This window comes from Apostichopus japonicus, chromosome 16 (genome assembly GCF_037975245.1).
Source record: "Apostichopus japonicus isolate 1M-3 chromosome 16, ASM3797524v1, whole genome shotgun sequence".
In the NCBI taxonomy this organism is placed as follows: Eukaryota; Metazoa; Echinodermata; class Holothuroidea; order Aspidochirotida; family Stichopodidae; genus Apostichopus; species Apostichopus japonicus.
The window spans coordinates 19,982,497-20,005,229 of NC_092576.1; the positions used below are offsets into that span (position 1 = coordinate 19,982,497).

The 22,733-nt window shown below is 37.4% G+C and overlaps 1 protein-coding gene and 1 non-coding gene across 3 annotated transcripts; both read right to left on the minus strand.

The window, feature by feature from the left end:
• Positions 1–1,292: 1,292 nt before the first annotated feature.
• On the minus strand, positions 1,293–18,436 carry LOC139983605 (low-density lipoprotein receptor-related protein 1-like). Of its 2 annotated transcripts, none has more exons than XM_071997262.1 (10): positions 18,256–18,436; positions 12,872–13,056; positions 11,964–12,135; positions 10,901–11,143; positions 10,207–10,375; positions 9,463–9,578; positions 7,936–8,214; positions 7,083–7,163; positions 6,238–6,507; positions 1,293–4,408 (listed from the first exon to the last, which is right to left on the minus strand). In XM_071997262.1, exons 3-10 carry the CDS (start codon positions 12,016–12,018, stop codon positions 4,044–4,046), a joined length of 1,578 nt encoding a protein of 525 aa, XP_071853363.1. In that variant the 5' UTR covers positions 12,019–12,135; positions 12,872–13,056; positions 18,256–18,436; the 3' UTR covers positions 1,293–4,043. The 2 variants fall into 2 exon arrangements, with proteins under 2 accessions (XP_071853363.1, XP_071853362.1); XM_071997261.1 differs by lacking the exon at positions 18,256–18,436 and adding an exon at positions 15,138–15,329.
• On the minus strand, positions 7,438–7,509 carry Trnay-aua (transfer RNA tyrosine (anticodon AUA)). The gene has a single exon. It is a non-coding gene; the product is annotated as a tRNA-Tyr (tRNA).
• Positions 18,437–22,733: the final 4,297 nt, after the last annotated feature.

Genomic DNA, 22,733 nt, shown 5'->3' on the forward strand with positions numbered 1-22,733 from the left:
AGTATTATATATGAGGGGACCTTATCCCCGTTGTTGAATAAACCACGTCACCTGAAACAAACAGAAGCTTATAGTTAATGAAGACAGTTGTACAAGAATAAAGACTTAAAGGTGCTAAAACGCGTCTGTTATTCATGAGTCATAACAATGACAAAACCATATTGAGTGACTTCCTCTTTCGTTTGTGCCTTTCATGACTCTTTAACAATCGATAGGTGGAGAAGGCTAATCAATTCCTTCAATTAAAAGTCAACATCAATCAATATATTAAAAACGATATATAGGGCAGGAGAAGAACGTAACTATTTTTGCTTTTATGTTTGCCTTGTGTAAAGTTATCAAATCCAAATACTTGAATAAAGCAGAAGTTTCGTTACATTTTGTGACTAAATATATAAAAAGAACAAAACTCTTTTAGCTTGTATGTTTGCCTTGTGTAAAGTTGTCAAATCCAAATACTTGAATAAAGCATTAGTTTCGTTAAATTGTATGACTAAATATATTAAATATAGTTAATGAGATATATATAAATGAGTCACTGTCTTACCATATATCTTACCTTAGACCGAGTAACGCGCTCATGATTTCCAAGGTGAGAGAGACAAACTCAAAGTTTGCACAACTGATCTATAGTTACATGGGTGCTTAACTGTTATGGCAGTACCAGAGGTGAATGAAGGATTAAATAATGGAGGGGATGTATTAAGAACTGTAACGGAGAAGGGGGGGGGGGGTCACGGTAATGGATGAGGTACTGTAACGGAGAAAGAGGGGAGGGACAAGGGGATGGATAAGGAACCGTAACGGAATAAGGAACCGTAACGGAGAAAGGGGAAGGAACTGTGACGGAGAATGGGGGAGGCACATGGATAAGGAATCGTAACGGATAGGCGTACAACTCTACTGGGGGGGTGGATAGATATTGATGTCAGGATCTGAATGTACTCTTAAAAAAGTTGGGCAAAATTGCGTTGGGTCCGTTTATACCACCACACCAACCTATGGGCAAAATGTGCCCATGGTATGAGCAAAAATATTCACCAATTTACTGGGCATAAATTTGCCCCTTTTCTGGGCAGTTCATATTTTGCTCACTTTGGGGGGGATGGCGGGGTCGGGTGGGCATTGTCTTTAACACAGTTGTTGATTAAACACTTTTACTCAACTACGGGGTATTTGCTTCTGTAAACGTTGGATATCCTGGACTCGTTGAAACAAATGCAAACAAAAGAAAAAAAAGAAAATGTGTTTTCTTCAATAAGCATTGTTTTTGTTACGAACAAAGACTTGAATAGATTTACAACCGCTTGTTTTGAATTATAAATTGAAACATCACGACAGTAAGAAATATGACCCATAATTTTGAAATTAGACTTCCGGTATTTGAGCAACTATTCACAAAATGCAATAAGGAAGGCAATCATTAAGTTGGTTTTATGTTCTTCAATTATAACCACAGCAATTAGTATAGCATTAAACAAAATGAATACTTGTTCTACCTGAAGACATAAAACACCTTTGATATTGTTATCAAAACAGGATTGATTGGACATAACCAACAACAAATGTAAACAAACTGAAAGGAAATGTCTGGTAGCCATTAGAAATCACCTTAAAAAAACGACAATTTTCACAAACATGTTTATAAACAATAAGAACGCTAATATTGCCTTTGACAGCGAAATGATTTTTCAATCCTTTTTAGATGGATATTTCAAATATACTTTGAACAGAAGTGAACGTGACCTTATCTGGGCAAATCCAGATTGCGAAATAACCCACGCTGCATACATTTCCTACAGTAATCACAACATAATCCGCGTTTGAATACAGATTAATTTCTTCCTTAATTTTCTGTGAAATTGTTTATAAATGAGACATGTTTTTTAAAATATCTTTAAGCCGTTATATATGTAGTGCATCGGTGATTTCGTGGTCTTTGTGTACACAAGATGAGTATGACAAGTAAGATAACAGCAGACTCTTCGTTGCTTATACATCGCGCTATCCAGCTCCAAACGAACAATGTTCGTATGTAGGCTCCTGTAAAGTTTACAAAAGGACAGTTCTGCGAAGCCTAACTTTCTCGGTCCTACATTCTGCTTTGACATTAGTTCCGTCATGTTTCACCTTTCGAAGTTCCAAATACGTTTGAAGCTTCCTTTTCCTGTAAAGTTGATTAGTGAATTTCATTTCAGCGATTTCGAAGAACGGTTTAGGAACTGTGGTTTGAGAACGACAGAGAATTATGTGCAATGCTTTGTGCGTGCCAACTTGACATAGTAGGCTGTACACGTAAGTTAGCGATGTGTACGTAATATATGATAGGCAATCACCTTAAGTGTACATGCGAGAGTCTATTTGTTCCGGAAATGGGATTACTAAGTTCAAGTCCTCGTTTTACCTATTTCCCCACATGACGCCATTCACAAAATTTATGGGTTCGAACAAACGGTGCTTTTTGAGAGGAACTGATGAAATTGAAAACCAGATTTCTCTAACGTCGAAATGGTTAGAAAGAGAAAAACACGAAGTATAAGTACAAAGTATCAAAATCTTTCACCAGACAATTCCTTCAAGGCAATTCGTGTACACTGTGGGAAAGTGACATCCACATGTTACTTTAGAACAATACTCCTTTAAGAAACTATTAATGAAGGACATCATCGATAGCATAGTTAGACTGTTCTCATCACTTTCCAGCCCCCAAATATGGAATAAGCTCAGTACACAACTGTTCATGATACCAAGAAAATACACCTCACTTTTTGTTAACTTCTGTTTGCAGTGTAGAAACAAGTGAGGGCGGTCGACGGTTGGGCTCTGATACTATCGACAGACATGGCGACACTCACGCCTACAGCGTGACTTGTGAGCTTTTTAAGAATGGATTCTTGAGCTAATTACCTATACAACTTTTACTTTCACATGGAAGCTAATTCGACACAAAAATGTGATTTGTATAATTGTATACGATTTCATTGTTGCTTAAAAGGAGAGTTGTATTGCCAGTCGATCAATTAATTATGTTACAGAATATAAACAATTCTTACTTAGTTAATCGATAACATTTACAACCTGCTTAGGTACCATATATCCTTTAAACAAACGTCGTTGCGTACAATACTACCCAATAAATACAATTAACGCTAACTTTAGAAGAGTCACGTATTTAATTTAGACATTAAAAACAAGAGAATATATGTCATACAGTTTAAAGACAGTTTAAAGACAATATCTTTATGATTTCACAAAGAGAAAATAAGGTGAAAATTAGGTCATTCTCAAATCATTTACATATACTTTTTTTTTGTGGATTGTTATAAGTGATCATCAGATTGGCTTTATGACCTTGTTTCACTTAAAGGATGACTCTTGGCCCAACATTACATTTGACCTGCTTCAGACCGTTAAAACGACTACAATTTAAAAAAAAAAGTATCTTATGCTCAACAGTTAGAGCGGCTGAACTGCTTAGTCTAACTCACAGACCATAAGGCCTGTTTCCCAGAAACAATACAAAAGTCAACATAGAAATTCCCAAAAGATGTCAAAATTATGACGTACAATATCTTGTAAAATTATGCAGATGTATGGTCACTTGACAGATCTAGCAGTTTATACCAGTATATCGCCCCATAATACCTACATCACGAGAAATCATTGGTCCCTTTTAAGAAAAGAGGTTCACTAGCAACACCCAAGATCATCGGGAGCCAAGTCGACAGTTCCCTACTTGAAGTCTCCGTTCCTTTTAAGCCTATTCATATTATGATAATGAGAACGCTCTGTGTCCTCCTATTGACTCTAGTCTTCCATGATACCACTCACTCACGCGAGGACTGGGGTACTTCATCTATGAAATTGAGAATTCTCGGTGTTAATAACCTATTCTTTATCCTAGATTTTCCCGTCCCTCTTCATGTTTCCGGACCCCACAATACAACCCGGGCCCCAAGCTAGTTTACCCCTGACCATCTATATCTAAACGTATTCGAACATGAATTATGGAAGAATTGCTTTAGAAGAAAGTGTAATAGCTTTTACTTTGTAAAATAAGAATCAGGCATTGGATCCACAGTCGAATAGTGGTGTTCGTCATGTGGGCCATAAGTATGCGTGATTGCATGTTCGTAGAGTGGAGGGGCACCAATAGGACGGGATATCGGACTCGTCATCTGTTGATCTGGGATGGATCGTCTTGACTTCGGTTTACAACTACAACGACAATATCCAAAGAAACATGCGCAAATTGTAAGAACCAAGGCAATCAACAAAACCGCGATTATTGCCATAGAACCAACAATGTATGGAAAGTATTCACTGAAAATAGAAGGAGCTGGAGTTGTCGTTGGAAATGGAGATGTTGAACGGAAAGATACTGTCGTGGTGCTTCGAATAGTAGAGGCTGAAACATGAATCATAAACATGAATCATAAACATGAATCATAACAAATTGTTGACAAATGTTCCGATGTAATTAGTAGTTGTACTGAAAGCGAGAGTAGCTCGATCAACAATTTTTTTTACAGCGGTTCAATATGTAGGCTACAAACCTGCAGCCTGGATTTAGCCAGGAGAAGTTGAGTCTGTAGTATCAATCCTAGTTGCAACTTATCTACAAACCTAAGGACAACTTTGAACCAGCTGCTCGCTTTGAAAAACAAAATATATTCTGTTATTCAATTAATAAAATAACGTTTGTAACTTAACATCTGTCAACGTGTCATAACTATATATTCAAGCAAGAATATTGGCATATAAACATACAGGATACCCAAGTACGTGATGCCGCTACATCGCTACTCAACGAAGTGTTGGACGCTAATTATGAGAACATACGACGTCAGGGATTTTAAATAGAGTATTCATGGACCGTAAGCACCGGTTGTAGCAACCGGTGATTATTAGTGAGTATGGCAGTAATTTATGATTGATCCTGGTCTGAAACTCTGATTGTTTTTTATGTTGACCCCGTCAGACCAGTGTAGATATATCAATGAGTATATTGTCTATTATATTGAAATGAAGCGCAATACAAATTGTGTACTCGTTGCAAACGGTATATATATAAATATATATATATATATATATATATATATATATATATATATATATATATATATATATATATATATATATATATATATATATATATATATTTATATTTATGTTTATGTTTATATTTATATTTATATTTATATTTATGTTTATGTTTACATTTACATTTACGTTTACGTTTACGTTTACGTTTACGTTAACGTTTACGTTTACGTTTACGTTAACGTTAACGTTTACGTTTACGTTTACGTTAACGTTAACGTTAACGTTAACGTTAACGTTTACGTTTACGTTTACGTTTACGTTTACGTTTACGTTAACGTTAACGTTAACGTTAACGTTTACGTTTACGTTTACGTTTACGTTTACGTTTACGTTTACGTTTACGTTTACGTTTACGTTTACGTTTACGTTTACGTTTACGTTTACGTTTACGTTTACGTTTACGTTTACGTTTACGTTTACGTTTACGTTTACGTTTACGTTTACGTTTACGTTTACGTTTACGTTTACGTTTACGTTTACGTTTACGTTTACGTTTACGTTTACGTTTACGTTTACGTTTACGTTTACGTTTACGTTTACGTTTACGTTTACGTTTACGTTTACATTTACATTTACATTTACATTTACATTTACATTTACATTTACATTTACATTTACATTTATATTTATATTTATATTTATATTTATATTCATATTTATATTTATATTCATATTTATATTTATATTTATATTTATATTTATATTTATATTTATATTTATATTTATATTTATATTTATATTTATATTTATATTTATATTTATATTTATATTTATATTTATATTTATATTTATATTTATATTTATATTTAAATGTGTAGTTGTAGTTGTGTGCACTCAACAACTCAGTGTTATTTTATAAACTGTACTTCCGTGTCACGCTTCAGAGCGCTCGCACTGACACTTCCAGCAGTATGGATATCATGTTTCGATGTTACGGGGATGATGAGAGTGGATCAAGTTGTTGGTTTTCGGTCTCAGGCTCTATCTTAAAATGTACTTCTATTAGATTCAGGTTAGGAACTGGTCATACCAGTAGTACGAGTGCTTTGAAGCATTGTATTAGTATAGAGTGCTACTAGTATTATTTAACAAACTTGTTAAATAACAAGATTCCAAACATATTAAACTCACCTTCAGTAGTCATCGTTATTGGAGAGAGAGTGATATTAAAGGAACACTTTGCCTCGTTTCCTACGTCATCCGTAAAAATGTATACAACCGTGGTGAGACCCAAATTGAAAGTTGAACCTGGGATATGTGTTCTACTCCGGAAAGGCAAAGCAACTGGTGTTTGTACTCCGTAGATGCGACTCACTGCCGTCGGCTCTTGCCATGGGACTTTCGTTGTTCCTTGCGTGTACATCTGTACATCACCAGGACAATTCGAGACTAAAGGCTTGACTTTTAAGAAAATATGAAAACAAAGCAAAGGAGAAAACAAAGGTGATTGTTTTCAATCGGTTGTATCGTTTTAAACTGAAGTAGTTCATATGCTGTGCAGTGGTTCTGTTCGTGGGAGGAAGGTACTGGAAGGAACACAAACGTGGAATGAGTTACAATAATCTGAACAATTTGGCAAATGTCCTTAACAATTATTTAAAAACATTTGACCAAGTACTCGCCTCTAGTTAGAACCGTCTAACTTCATTCCCCATTTCGAACCGAAACCACCACCAACGACACCAACACCAGCACCAACAACACCGACACCAACACCAACACCCATTAGAGAATTTGGAGTATGCTCGGGAGTAAAAGCACAACCCCTGTCGGAACTTTATCATTCATCTGTTGGGTTCGAGTTTTATTATTTTACATAATTCTGCAGTTTTGTAGATATATATATATATATATATATATATATATATATATATATATATATATATATATATACCAGACCGGTAAACTTCATATGCATATTTGAATGCGAGTAAGGCAAACATTTCATCTACTGCCAAAAATAAAACTTTGCAAACCTTCAACGCAGAAGAAAGAGACACCGTCTGGAAAACATAGCTGACTACATTGTCCGTTGTCGATAGCACATTGGTGTTGAGCTGCAAAGAGACCAAAACGTAGTTGAAAAAAAGATTATTTAAGGGGATATATCTGTGGCAATATTATATATATATATATATATATATATATATAGATATAGATATAGATATAGATATAGATATAGATATAGATATAGATATATATATAGATATAGATATAGATATATAGATAGATATATATATATATATATATATATATATATATATATATATATATATATATATAAATGGAAATCGTAATGAATTGGAAAATCAAGAACAGCGAAAAACTTCCAGCCTCCACCGGGATTCGAACCCGGGCGTCCCGCTTTATATGCGGACACCCTAACCACTAGGCTATGGACGCTGATTATATGTCCAGAGGTTCAAACCGGTAAGGAAGTCTTAATTCCACTGGCGTTTGTCACCTGTATCGAACAATACTAATTCTGTTTTTGGTGACATATTTTGCCTTACTATAGAGATCAAACATGATGCTAACCAACTCGAAATCATTTGTGATTCCTAAAGCCGGATCTCGAAAGAGATACTTTGAACAGACTTTATGTTAATGAAATGGAGGTTAACGACAAAGGCAAATGAAGATACATATAAATGAAATCGTAATGAGTTGGAAAATCAAGAAGAGTGATAAAACTTTCAATTTCACCGGGATTCGAACCCGGGCCTCCCGCTTTATATGCAGTCACCTTAACCACTAGGCTATGGACGCTGATTGTATGTCCAGAGGTTCGAATATTATGTCATCCTCGTTCAGGGTTAGTAGTAATACCTGAAATCTCTTGATCGGAGCGGTAATAAAACAGGCCTTCCAAAGCCGGCGAATTGTTGACAAGATAGACAGTTCTTAAACTGTGTCTACCTCTTTCGACATGGTACACTTTTGCGTCGATTGGATGAGACCAGAACAGGGCGAAACTGTCCATAGTGAAACCATGGAAAGCTGCAAACAGTGCGTGACGATACACCAGTTGACGGTCGGTACCATTCAGGTTTATCCTCTCTAGGTCAGCGGTGTCTCCTAGTGCATTTATCCAATAGAGTACATTGTCTGAAAAAAAAAGAAGGCAATGCTTTCTTCATTGTTTATTTATATTGTTTCGTGTTTCTGTGAGTAAAAAAACACAAACAGATCACTAGTCAATACAAGACAGCCATTGGTCATACTAAGACAACCTAGTCGTATATATGGATCCATATATACCGTGGATGGATTGATGGGTGAATTGATGGATATATATGGATGGATGAGGGAGGAATGGATGTATAGATGGATGGATGGACGTACGGACGGACGGACGGACGGATGGATGGATGAATTGATGATGGTAGGATGGATGGATGGATGAATGGATGATGGATGGATGGATGGATGGATGGATGGATGGATGGATGGATGGATGGATGGATGGATGGATGGATGGATGAATGGATGGATGGATGGATGGATGATGGATGATGGATGGATGGATGGATGGATGAATGAATGGATGATGGATGGATGGATGAGGGAGGAATGGATGGATGGATATGTGGATGGATGGATGGATGGCCCGATGGACAGACGGACGCAAGCACGGACGCACTTACGGAAGGACGGACGGATGGATGGATGGATGGATGGATGGATGAACGGACGGACGGACGGACGGACGGACGGACTGACAGACAAACAAACAAACGAACGAACGAACGGACGGACGGATGGACGGATGGATGGATGGATATATGGACGGACGGACGGATGGATATATGGACGGACGGACGGACCGATGGATGGATGGATGGACGGATGGATGGACGGATGGATGGATGGATGGACGGACGGACGGACGAACGGACGGACGAACGGACGAACGGACGGACGGACGGACGGACGGACGGACGGACGGACGGATGGACGGACGGACGGACGGACGGACGGACGGACGGACGGACGGACTGACAGACAAACAAACAAACGAACGAACGAACGGACGGACGGATGGACGGATGGATGGATGGATATATGGACGGACGGACGGATGGATATATGGACGGACGGACGGACCGATGGATGGATTGATGGACGGATGGATGGACGGATGGATGGATGGATGGACGGATGAACGGACGCTAATCAGATACTGGGTAAAATCATCAATAAACAGACATATTTCGCTAACGTTGGGCGAGACACACAATTTTCATTCCAGTGTCATTCAGGCAAGGAATGGATCCTAGCATGGAGACTAATTCCGTAGTCAGCTTCAACCAGGGACTGTTATGGACTCTACAAAAAAAAATTGCCTCAACATACCATAAGGATCAAGCTGTAATGTCTTCACATCGTTTAATCCATCTACAAGGACAACCAGCTCTGATCCGTCTGCCTTTGATGTCATTAAACTCTGTCTACAATTCCAGAACACTGATCTATATCATGTGTAGGTGAAAAGGAAAACAAAAGTCGATATTCCAGGAGCTTCAAAGTTATTGGAACGCAAAACTTTCAGATTTGCCGAAACATTTAAACGGAATAGAAAGCACATTCATCTTCAGAAAATTTGAGCAAAGTTCAATCGTTGCAAACTTACTTGTTGTTTTGTTTCATAATAGCAATAACAAGTTGGCATTTTCAAGCCTTGCATTTTCTCTCTAGTTAATAATAACCTCCGCACTCCAATGGTTGTAATGTAAGTGCGTATGCAACACCGTTCCATCACTCAGCCTCTTAGTTTCATTACCCATCAAGAGGATTTCAGCCCCAACTCCTCCATCACCCACTTCTTCGTTCTACTTAAGCCCTCGTTTTTTTTTTCTGTTTGTCTAATTATTCCCCATTCTCTCTTTTACAGTCATTGCTACCTTTTCTACACCCCTCTGCTCAGTGCATCCCCTGTAACCCTCCATCTCCAGCAGCCGTAGCACCACCTATTCCTGTCATCTAACTGTCATTTACTATATTCATTGTTCAACGTTCCAAATAATGTTAATATATGTACATCATACTAACATAACCAGGTGTATAGTATGCGAAAAAAAAAGGTTCATCTCGGCCTACCTATGATCCAAACTTAAAGTAACCGCTCGTGGGGTTTCACATCCGGAGTCTGGTGGAGAGATGTACTTCCTAGATGTGCCGTCGAGTCGTGACACGGACACCTCATGTCGACTAGAATCAGCCCAATACATCAATCCCGTTATGTAAGCGACTGCTATGCCTGACGGAGCTGTATAGAGTCAATGGAAGAACTTACTAAATTAAATGTATGTATTGTAATTACCAACCCTATTCAAAGTTAAAATAGCTGGCACATATTCATAGCAGTAAATAATCAAGAGGTCCTCTAGACATCCAAACGATGATATGTGATTGATAGAGGACGATGGTTTTGTGAGCTATTCCTTCCCTCATGAAGTCATGCACCTTAAAACACAGACACACACACAGGCAAACAAGACACTAATATGGGACACTATACATGATAATACAAGTGTGTGCCTGTGTATTTGTTCCTAGACCTAGGCGTATTGCAATTCTTTGAGGCCAGCTTCTAAGGACTTAGTATGATATATCTTTAGCGGTGGTCATATCGTTCGGTAGCATGGGAATGCGGAGAAGGAGAAAGAGAAAGATAAGGCGAATGCGAAGGAGAATGAGAAGCAGAAGGAGATGCCTTTGTAACATGGTTTTTCAAAGTCATTACTGTGTAATGAGGAGACGTTCTACATATATAATAATTACTAATACTCACTGCCTATATGGTCGTCAACGAGAATATCGTGGATGTCACCTTTGATATTTACTCGAGCAATAAACTTCTCTTGTATATCAGTGTAATAAAAGTAAGCTCTGATCGGATCAAATGTCAACGCGGATGGACGCGTCGATCTTGGCAGGGGAAGGTGTTGAATTCCTTTCGTGCTGAATCTGTCGAAACGGACAATTGAAGCAATGTCGGTTCCAACGGCAGCGATGTATTCCGTTCTTGGTAGTACTGTAAGGAGAAAAAAAAAGAGGATTTCTCAATTATTTCTGATAAACAGTTTAATTGCAAGTGAACGAGGAAACATACATACGTTAAACATATTTTGATTTTAAAATAAGATGGATAATGATTCCAGAATAAACGTGGCAGATTCCAGTATAACCAGAGAACTTCTTAAAACAATCTTATTCGTAACGACTTACGATATGAGACTTAAAAGAATGCAAACTTTATGCAATTTAATATACTTTTTGGCTAATTTGGGGGGTTTCCAATTACGTGTAAATAATTACGTGACTTAGCCCAATGATAGGCTATTTGTGATGGCTCGGAATACATACCTTGACTGTACTGAGCACTAAAACATGTTGCCTCAACTGTAGGCTACTTGTAATGGCTCAGAAGCATACCTTGTCTGTACCGAGCATTAAAACCTGTTGCCTTAATTGCAGGTTATAGTGATAGCTCAGAATACATACCTTGACTGTACCGAGCATTAAAACCAGTTGCCTTAATTGCAGGTTATAGTGTTAGCTCAGAATACATACCTTGACTGTACCGAGCATTAAATCATGTTGCCTCAACTGTAGGCTATTTGTAATGGCTCAGAAGCATACCTTGAATGTACCGAGCATTACAACCTGTTGCCTTAATTGCAGATTATATATAGTGATAGCTCAGAATACATACCTTGACTGTACCAAGCACTAAAACCTGTTGCCTAAATTGTAGGCTATTGTGATGGCTCAGAATACACACCTTGATTATAACGAGCATTAAAACCTGTTGCCTATATTGTAGGTTATGTGTAGTGGCTCAGAATACACACCTTGACTGTACCGAGCACTAAAACCTGTTGCCTCAACCGTGTTATCCGTTTGCATGTGGATGGTCAATTGGTTTGTCGTCGATAGAAAGCGAATCGGGTGCCTTGGCCAGCCAGGACCGTCATCGCAAAATATCGCTGGTTGGAATTCTGACCCTGGCGTGGGATCAGCGATCTAGTAGTAATCAGTACCAGATTTGGAACGGACAAACAGATAAACGTTAAAACAGAGATATAGAAACAAATCAATAGTTATCAGTAGAATCTGGTCTTTCGTAAAGTAAATTCTCTCGTCAGGGATTGGGTTATAAAATGAACATAGTTTTTGAGACATTTGCACGAAATTGCCCTTGTTTATATTGGTACAGAACAGTCGATTAATATATGACTCTTTCAACATTGCGCTATCTAGTAATCTAAATATATTCCTAAATGTATTGGTTGAGGTGTAAATTATCGATGCGCTTTAGACGCTTGTAATACTGGTAGCATCTTTTTTGTGTCTTAAAACTATAAATTAAAACTTATTACTAGTTTTAATAGCAAACAAAATAGGTCTTCCATAATCAGGGTATAAGCGCTTTAATCGTCAAATAATACTAGTAATAGCCAGTAGTTGTTTTTTAACGCTTAAGCGACCACAGATGTGGGAGAAACCTGCAAGGGCTTATGGATTACAACTTACACGTCGGGTGGCTTCCAATTTAACATTTTAACTCACATTTGGAATCTTTCCAATTAAGAAAGTATCTCTATTGCCGAGTAGCCTGCAACGAACGCACAAATTTAAGATAATACCTTATCATTGAGAGGTCTTAACAGGAAAATAAACAATATCGACGTTGTCGACTATATATGGTAGCTATCAGGTATTTTAAACGTATTTATTAACCATGCATGTATATATTTACCGTGATTGAATCGTTGCAAAGACCGCCGAATTCTGCTTCGAGTTGAACATCATCGAACGTCAACTCGATGACTTTTCCTTCTGCAGCTTGTAAGTGCCATGTACAGTTAACATTGAAAGGATACAAATTTGGATATTCAGGCGATGTAAATGTCCCCGTAGAGTTCGAGAGCGTGACATCACAGGCTGAATGTCAAAAAAATTAACATAAAGAGAGAGCAACTCATATCGAAGATGCATGCATGGGTAAGGTTTAGGTGGGTGCTGGTGACGGGGAAGGTGGTAAGGGAGGGGTTATGATTTGAATGACAGCGTGGAAGTAGAGGGGAATAACAAGGACATATGAAGCTAGGAATGTATTTGGAACAATACGTGTTTTAGACCGGGGATTAATTATTATGAATTAATTATAAAGTTTCAACCATTGAAGATTACAATTGAAATTATCTCATGAATATGAAACCAAAAAGTCGAAAAGTGGAATGAGTTAAAGGCATTTTAATTCCATATGAGCAAATGAGATTGTTTAACACTAAAGACAATGACATCAACCTTGAGAAAGAGTGCAGCCCATAGACCTTTAACATTTTACATTGCCATTCATCAATTGAATTTTATGTAATCAAATTGATTATGAACTTTGCATACGGTACTTTGGGAACACAACGTTTTCCGTTTTTAGCAACATGTTGTGTTGCTATTGAAAAAATATTTGCATCAATATCTAAGTAAAGTAATTTTTTAAAAGGATTATCGAATCATAACCAATGAATATAAGTGATTCTTTTATGATGACCGTAATATCTATTTAACATTTAGATGACAGTGAACAGTATAAATAATTAAAAGTGTTTGTATTAGCATAAAATGTTAAGCCCATGGAACATGTCTGTAACCTCTTGGCTTTTACATGTGTGTATGTTCATGAGCTGGACAAGATTATAAGTTAGCACGCAAACACACACCTTTTTACATGCAGGTGAAAATGTGTGTGTTTGTGTTTTTGTATTCCATCCAAGGTTTTGTAAATGTAAAGTTTGACATTTTAAGAATTATGTGTCCCTGCAAACGTAACATTTATTGGTAATTTAGTAATAGGATCACTTTGCAAAAATCTTCTTTTTTTTTAACTGTTCACCAGTCGGACAGTTTATATGTCATGCCAAAACAATTGGTTGTTGATGTTAAGTTTCTCATCCGTTTTAAAGCTTTCGTGTTGGTTCAATAGACAACAAAAGCCTAAACTAGATTTGTTTCAGTCTTATTACTAATTAAGTTGTGTTTTACTACATGCTTGAGCAAAGACATCAATTTACTCAAGGCTTGAGTAAATTTAAAGGAATACCATGGTATAGTTTGAGGGGGGGGGGTGGGAGTTTACGAAACCTAACTTGTAACATTACCAGAAAGAGTACTTTACATATAATCTCGATGCTGGTAAATTTAAATTTTGAGTATTTTTTTTCTTTTCTGAAAAACTGAAAAAGATCACTTAATGTTAAGGAATAGTTAAAGAAAGCCTTCAGGTATACTTGTCTAAGATATAACATGTAAGGTTGTGTCATAAATTCTACTGTCCCTTAAGCACGAATGGAGATCATAGTTGTATTAATCCTTCCCTCTTATTTTCCTTTTACTATAGGCTCATCATGACAAAATTGTACCAAATGATTACGATTTACCATATTTTGTGATTTAACTTTGATTGATCACCTCTAAAGAAACGTTTTTTTTTTAAAGAAATTGCTTGTTAGGGAAACATGTTCGTTTCTTACTAGATCTTGATGACCACTATAAAGAATACTTTCAAAGACGATATCTCCATCATATTTAAATTAGGTCGAGGTGTGGATTTATATCCGATTATCTTGAGTGTTTTGGCGACAGCATGGTTAAATTAATGAAGACCCGTTTTACATTCAAAGTATGCATGGCGATCGTTATTTGATGTTTATCTGCCAAAACTTTTTGTATATTCTCAAATGTTTCAAGTATTGCTTGTTTTGTTTCTTGTTTTCTCGAATGAGTCGTGTAAGTGCCGGTGGCGTTAGTGTTAGGGAGGAGAGGGAGGGGATGGGCAGCATATATTCCCCTGCCCTCATCTTTAAAATTGTTTCATAAGATCCTCCGTCTCTGCTTCATCTGTAGTTTATATGCAATATGTAGACGGTATATTGCAAAAAAGAGCAAAAGTCTTGTAGGTAAAATTAAAATTAAGAAAAAAATCTGAAAGTCAGCAACCTTTTGCAAGGCTGCGGTAACCTTACCTTCTGTCGTGAGCAAATTTCCTCCCAAAGAGAAAAGAAATAAGAAACATTGATATAAATTTATTTGGTATTTCATGGTTGAGTTAATCTCGTGATCACTGCGACAGTTGCTCACTGTGTTGTAGACTCAAAAGTTCATCTTGTGTTGAACATCCGCATTCCAGGCTGGTCGAAGCCAAAATACCATATCAGTACCATAAAGACATATTCTTGATATCGTGGATCACTTTGGATACCGAAGGCCAAGTACCATAACCACAAATAATAAACGCTAGTTAGAAATATGTTTGTTTTTGAGTTGTTAACAAAGGACCTCTCTCGTCTCAGTGTTGAAACTGTAATGTACACAAATCAATGATATCTATCTAATCTGTATTAAGTACTTTGAAAGAGTCTTTCTTGAGTATATAATAATAAAAAAAAAACAGGTTGTTAACAATCCACATATCCACTAACTGACTTATATGTCATACGTTAGTTACAAACTCTTCCAGCTTAAATCTCTTCCTTGTTGACTTTTTATGTACCATTGTGTCTAGTAAAACGAACTAAGAAAAGGTCAACGATGTTAGCAATTATCGGCAAGGTACAAGGGTGATCGGTGACGGCATGGTACACGGGTGATTGGTGTTGGTATGGTACAAAGGGTGATTGGTATTGACGTGGTACAGAGGGTGATTGGTCTAGCTTGTAACCACGATACCGATACCGTAATTACCGAAATTGTGCACAGTAGACGACCTTCATGTTAGTTTTGTGAATGCATCTTGAAGGATTAGTTCAGGTGTCACAAATGTTTATCTTATATGAAAGAGGAAAATAAAAGAAACCCAATTGTGAAGAAATTATTCCAATATCTTGTTACGTTTAGGAGATATTCCAGTTTAAAGTTCTATCTGATTGTGTAGAAACTGCTGAAATCAGACTAGCGGTAACGTCATATTCCTAAAAAGTCTTTGTTATTTTATTAAAATATTTTATAAGATTGTATGACTTACAACCAAAAGATACGTCAAGAGATTTCATATGTGTCAAGGGAAGTATTTGAGATTTAACATATGAAGAATGTTTGATTATATTTTTTAGATTTGTGAAAAACAAAAGTAATTATTTTTAATGAAATGTATTGACACATGTTAAGGAAGTGAGGATGTGACATCACACCCTCACAGTTAGTCTCTCTACACCAGTCATTTGAAATCTTCAAAATTTTGAAATCTTCAAAGTGTGATATCTCCTTAACAGAGAATGCTATCATCGTAGTTTCTTCACTATTCTGTTTGTCTTTTTAAGTTCTTTCATACAAAATTGACAAGATTGACACCTGAACCAATCCTTTAATTTACAAAAACTCCATCAGTTTCTGCGAAGACGGAAGGTCGTTTGAGGTCAATAAGAGGCAAACGCTGAAAAATCTTGTAATTCCTAAAACTGAAGCACGCAAATCATTGGTAGCTGAATACATAGTATGTGGATCCATATTAAATGATCACAAGGGCATATGTACCATATATTCCCGTTTAGAGAGATTACATAGCTTAAGCTACTTGAGGTCAACTTCGAGGACATATCTTGAAAATGTTCTAGAAACAATAATTCCAGAAGGGAAGCCTCACTAACTTTGGATTGAACTTGTTAAGTTCAAGAATGTCATGCTTTCTAGGAAGTGGTAAGGTCATTCAAGTTCATCAGAGGGGAAAGTCTGAAAACTTCCTAAATCATCAAAAACTCAAAACGTAAAGCTTGACATGATGAACTTCTCACTGGGTGTTTGAAGCCATTTTATGGCAAATAATAACTATCAAGCCAGTTGGCTTACTGGTGTACACAGTTATACATGTACGGTTACAATAATTGTAATAAGTGTGGGAAATTATTCTTTACTTTTTCAAGATATTTTACGAAAGAAAATAGGCGGTGGTCTCCGGTGCAATAAAATATAGTCTTGTGTGAGGACTGTTTGATACCCGTGGTGACCGGACTAAGTATTTTGGGTTAATGTACAATTGCCCAGTTCTGAAAGAGAATGGTGTTAGTGGTGCTGTTTTTATGAGGAAATGCTCAAGTGACCTTTTCTTCAATGTCATATTGGTTGTTGAACAGGTGTCAGTTACGTAGCGTTCCACATTTAATGGATCCTTTTGAGCTACTCTACTGTATTTGACATATCACTTTACCAAGTAATCAACAACTGTTCCTTTACCCAGCCCTAGATATATAACTCAACTGTAGGTATGTAACTGAGTCATTGAGGGACCTTACCTAATGCTGCAATCGACTCCAGTTTTACACCAAATCCCAACCAAACCGAAATACCAGGACAACATCTAACGCCATGCGAACTGGCTACAAGGAGGATATCCACATACTTACAACCCTATATATAGCAGAAAACGAAAAAAGACGAAGACGGCACCCTTGGGACTCCGAAACATTTTGGGCACCATACTCAAACATGGAACCATTCCTTAACTTTCCCTTGTTCGCGTTACCACGTATTAATTGAATTAAAGAGACAATTAGCCTTTACCAACACCCTTAATGCCAAACCTATGTTCTCTCGCATTGACAAGCAGTTCTGGTGAAAACAGGAGGAAAGATGGCGAGCCTCACGGTTACTGACACACGGACATAAACACTGTCCTCCAATTAGGAACTCGCAAATGAAATACAAGTAAAACAGCCCCCTCCCCAGTACAGTAGATAAACATACGAAATGTACTCGCGGTATAACATACACAGTCGCAAATTCTTCAGTGGTGTTTTAAAAGTGACAAATATTGCACCATTTTGCATGTAAGCAAGCTGGTTGTAAATATTTTACTAAATTATTTACCGTTATCAGCTTAGCCGAACACCAGTAGCAATGCATATGATTATTCTTTACATCTAAAACCAATCAATAATCAAACATCTCCTAAAATAATCATTACTACCAATACGTGAGAAATGATGATCTGTGTGTACACGGTACTGGACTGAAACACCAGACGCTCAGGGACCTTAAGTTTCCTTGAAGAGGTCGAGTTTGATTTCCCAGATTGCGAGAAAATATGCTACCAAAGTTGACTTTGCAGCAAATGATAATAATAAAAGCAAATGAGCATCACGGACGTACCTCAAGTAAGAGTATATAATGCCTATCTGCTTAATGTCTTTTCGTCGTTATATAGTCATCAATAACTGAATGCTTGATACGTGTTACCGGAAGCCGATTAAAGCGCTAATCGTTCACTGTGAATTCTTGACTGCTCATATAGTGTACACATCTTGTCGTACATGTTAGAGAAGTATATGAAAGCAAATTGACCACTTGAATGGCATTACTCTCTATTGTTATAAACTTGCTTCAAATGAGGCATATGTAGTTCGTCATTGAGTATCGATAAAGTCCATTAGTGAGTTACGTGTTCGACATAACAGGGACTACTTGGTATTCCAGAAATGGCAGTTATCTTCATCTGTTCATTGTTCATCAGAATGCAGTTCATTGACTTATAAAACAAATAGAATAAAGAACAAGGAATCGAATAACATTCTTCCGAGATCAAACTAGTTTTATCCTGAGACGTGTACAACTAATAGATCGACCGAAGAGTTGAAGACATCCCCGAAGATCATGTGTAGTATCTGTTCCCTTTCGAGGGGAATGGTGGTCCACACCTGACGTTGATCAGACATTTACACTTTTGATACAAGGGGACTGGGGTTGAGAGCGGATAGTTTGGTTTTCGTGGCCAGGTTCTTTCCGAGGTGACTTTTCTTAAAAAAGTATACCCGGTATTCAATCATGGGAGAATGATCGAAAGATATATTTTACTGTAACTTTATAGCTCAAATACTTAAATAAATAAGGAATAAGGCAAAATGTTAGTTTTGGTATGTTATAATACCCCCCCCCCCTCCCAAAAAAAAAACAGACAACTTTGAGTCCAATAATGTTTCTGTAGCTATTCCAGTATTTTTCAAGATACTTATTTCTGGAATATTCGTTTAGGCTAACTTGATAGTGACGTCGACTCCTCATTGTAGAGCTTATAGTTAATGTTAATCCGTTGGTTAGCAAGTAAGCAACAGAACAACCTTGGATGGCATTCGACATCATTTGTCCTGAATACATTTTTAATAAGTATAAACATGTCATTTGAGACCACATAATTTATTTTTCCCATTGAGTTTTGTAGTGTAACTGAGGCACTAGTCCGATGGGCTGTGTACTAAACTAAAAGGTCCAGTCACTTTTACTAGTGAACCTCAACATTAAAGGGTCATTCCAAAAACAAACAAAAAATAAGTTGTTGTGTTATAGGAATCAACCCCAGCTAGACTGAGAGCAGTGGTTGTGTAAGGTCCACGGCATATCAAAGTTAATTTTGTTCCTGAAGTTTTTAAAACACAATACGGGGTATTTTTGGGGGGAATCTCAAACAAAGTTCTTAAGAATCACTGTTTCCGAAACTACCTATAGCAACCGGTATGAGAATTTGTTACAACGCTAGTGTGGCTTAGAATGGGACCGTATTGACACTTTTGTTTTCTTGCAAAAGTGATATCGATAAAATTTTATGTATGTTTAACGTTTTATCTCATGGTGTTGCTGGCTTGTATATCTCTGGCATTGCAACGAATAATGCTTGTTTTGAAGTAGGTAGTGTACATTTTTGTCAACACGTTTATGTCAAAGAATGAGTTTAATTAAGTTCCTGCAAAGCCTTGTGAACCTCATGACTGTTTGAATGTTTTGCTTGGCTTACCACAAATAACCCATAACAATAAAATGCATTCCACCTTCAGAGTGACAAGAAAAAAAATACGGCTTTTAAGGAATTCGATGGCGCTAGTTTGAAACAGGGTGTTTTTTTTAAATATAAAATAATTATATGGCTCTTAAAAGCATCCGTAGGTTCACGTTTAGGAGAATAGCGCCTCATCAGGCCACGTATTCAGTGGACGGTGGCTGCAAGCATGCCGGTCGCAGAGATGTCACCACCTCTGGCCAAAGGCAAGGATTCACGCACGCCACCTAGTACGCTTCTGGTCGATTTAACCGACCCTCTGCGCATCCCCCCGGGTTCTTTTGCGACAACAAGGGAGACATGGCACGGGATCCTAGGCCACAAAAAGCACCATACCTACAGCCAATGGTATTATCGCCAGAGGCCTGTCTTGAACCCTAGCCACGATTTACACGACCGACGAGGAATGAGTCTTTCGTCACCCTCTTAACCATATCGGCCATCACATCAGCTAGTAAATAATATGGTTGAATTAGGATATCAAGACTTCAGGGTCGACTACTGAAATAGAAAAAGAAATTTTAAACGTGTTTAACCAACCATTGATGGATTCGAACTCAGTTCATCAGGGTTACCAGTCCACTGCTCTACCCTCTGAACCATTTGACGAGTTAACTTTGTACGAGCTTAAGTTGGTATTGTTGGTTGGATACAATCTATTGGATACAGTCTAATAATAATCAGCGCATTGAGACTTAAGTGTGTATTTGCGCTTTATAAGAACTGCGTATTTTTATTATTATTATTGGTAACAGTGAACGACACAGCCTTCAACGAAATCTCTATTCATCCTGTTTTACTCCCATTAGAACAACGAATTTGAATATATGTATTAACAAGAGGCTCACGCTTGTCTTTTGTTACATTGCAGCAAGCAGTAATAACGTCGCTTCCATCCAAGACGTAAATGTACAATAGGCTTATGCCCCGATACTATCGACTACTTCGAAGCAAGCAGTAAAAGACAAACGAATTCCGTGAAATCTTCTTATTCACAAAAGGTTGCTTAAGATTATTCTCGCAAGAGAGGTCTTGCTGTAAGTTGTGTCCTTTTACAACTATATTCTATGCAGACGAACATGAACTGAAGTAAGCCTGAAATTTCAACAAACAATGCCTATTCACATTTCAGTGCCGTTCACCGCCGTCCTCCTTCCCATACCATTTGCCGGTACATTACTGAACCATGAACTATAGATCTCTATGACAATAAAATACCATTTGCATACGTTTCCAATGAACAGAATAAAGATAAAGTTTCCTCCTTCTTCTGTTGATTTGAAAAGAGGTATTTGCATCGCCTCTCATATAGAGTATGGGTTTGAAAACTAATCCAAGACGCATCCAGAACTCTGCTTTACTTTCACTTCATCACCTGACCAACTTTATAAATGCAACTTATTTAATCTTATAAAAAACAACATCATTGTTACAAAGTATTCTTTGAGCTGTTGTAAGTCTGAATCCAAAGGAAGGAATAAACCAATGAGAACATGTGAACTATAGAAACATTCTTTGCATTTCTTTTCAAGTCATTGGAGGATTATAGATTACGTTGATCCAAGATTTATACTCCATTGAATGGTAGGAATGCTAAAAGAGAAATCGGTCTTGTAAGAAATTCCAACTGAAAATAAACACTCTATATGCAATCATAAGAGAGCTTTACATGCTGCTTGATTCTTTCTATGGATTTAAAATGAATGACATTAGATCGAAAGAAAGTGAATAATACAACCGTGTCCCACCTCTTTTAAATCTTTCAATCGCATTGGCAGGGGATCACTAGTAGGGGATTCTCGCTAGCAGGGATTCTCCCATTGTGCGAATGGGTGAGGGGTACACTAATGTACGTAACCATGTATTAGTAACTGGTTGGCAGACGTTCCCTGATATCTTCTCCCCCCCCCATACACACCCTCCCCTCCCCTCCCCGTCTCCTCTCTTTCTCTCTCTCCACCTCTCTCTCTCCACCTCTCTCTCTCCACCTCTCTCTCCACCTCTCTCTCTCTCTGTCTCTCTCTCTCTCTGTACAACTATTCGTGTCAGTAGGCAAAAGTATGTCTTAAATGTGAACGAACGGATATTTGGTTGTTGTTGCTTTCTCTGAGATTTTTCTCGCTTCCGAAATCAGACATGGATACAAGTACTTAGTACCACCCTAGGGAACCGGTCATGACTTTTCGCCGAGTTGATAACAAAAAACAATTGGATATCAGCAGCTGATATACTCAGTCCCTACGTACTAATGTAAACATGTTTATGTCTAGGACGTACCATAACATCGTGTCAATACACAACTGACGAAAGCCTAGGCAGTAACTCCCGCGCATCATATTTCCATACGATAGTAATATACTATGGAATTGCGGAGTAAATTTCAGCATGGGTTACACATGGGGTCGAACATTACTTACGGACTGTGGTTGACTGGCCACACAGGCATTTGGGCATTGACCGGTGGGCCGGTGGGCCGGTAGGCTGAGGAGCCTGGTAAAAATTACAGCCCATTTCAACAGTAGTTAATAGAATACTGTCGGGCTGTGTTGAAATATATTTTTAACTGTGGGAATTAGCTCATGAAATCATCATGTTAGTTAGTCTGTAAGTTCGTAACAAAAGAACGTGCTATTAGCAACCCGTCCGTGCTAATGGATTTTAATTTAGGTTTTTTTTCAATTTTTTTTTCAAGCATGTTGTCACAAAATGCTTGAAAAAATAAATAAAATCCAATCTAAAACCAATATTTTTGTCTATTTTTGTTAACTTTTTATCTTTCCTCAGTTGAATTAAGTGTGGC

Bases quoted from the DNA above. Each gene is read 5' to 3' on its own strand.
- LOC139983605 (XM_071997261.1), bottom strand. From the start codon at position 15,213: ATGAAATACCAAATAAATTTATATCAATGTTTCTTATTTCTTTTCTCT. The intron at 13,057-15,137 runs GTAAGGTTACCG...TTTGACATTCAG, and splicing joins AAATTTGCTCACGACAGAAG to CCTGTGATGTCACGCTCTCG. The intron at 6,508-7,082 runs GTTTGCAAAGTT...TTTTCTTAAAAG, and splicing joins CTCTTTCTTCTGCGTTGAAG to TCAAGCCTTTAGTCTCGAAT.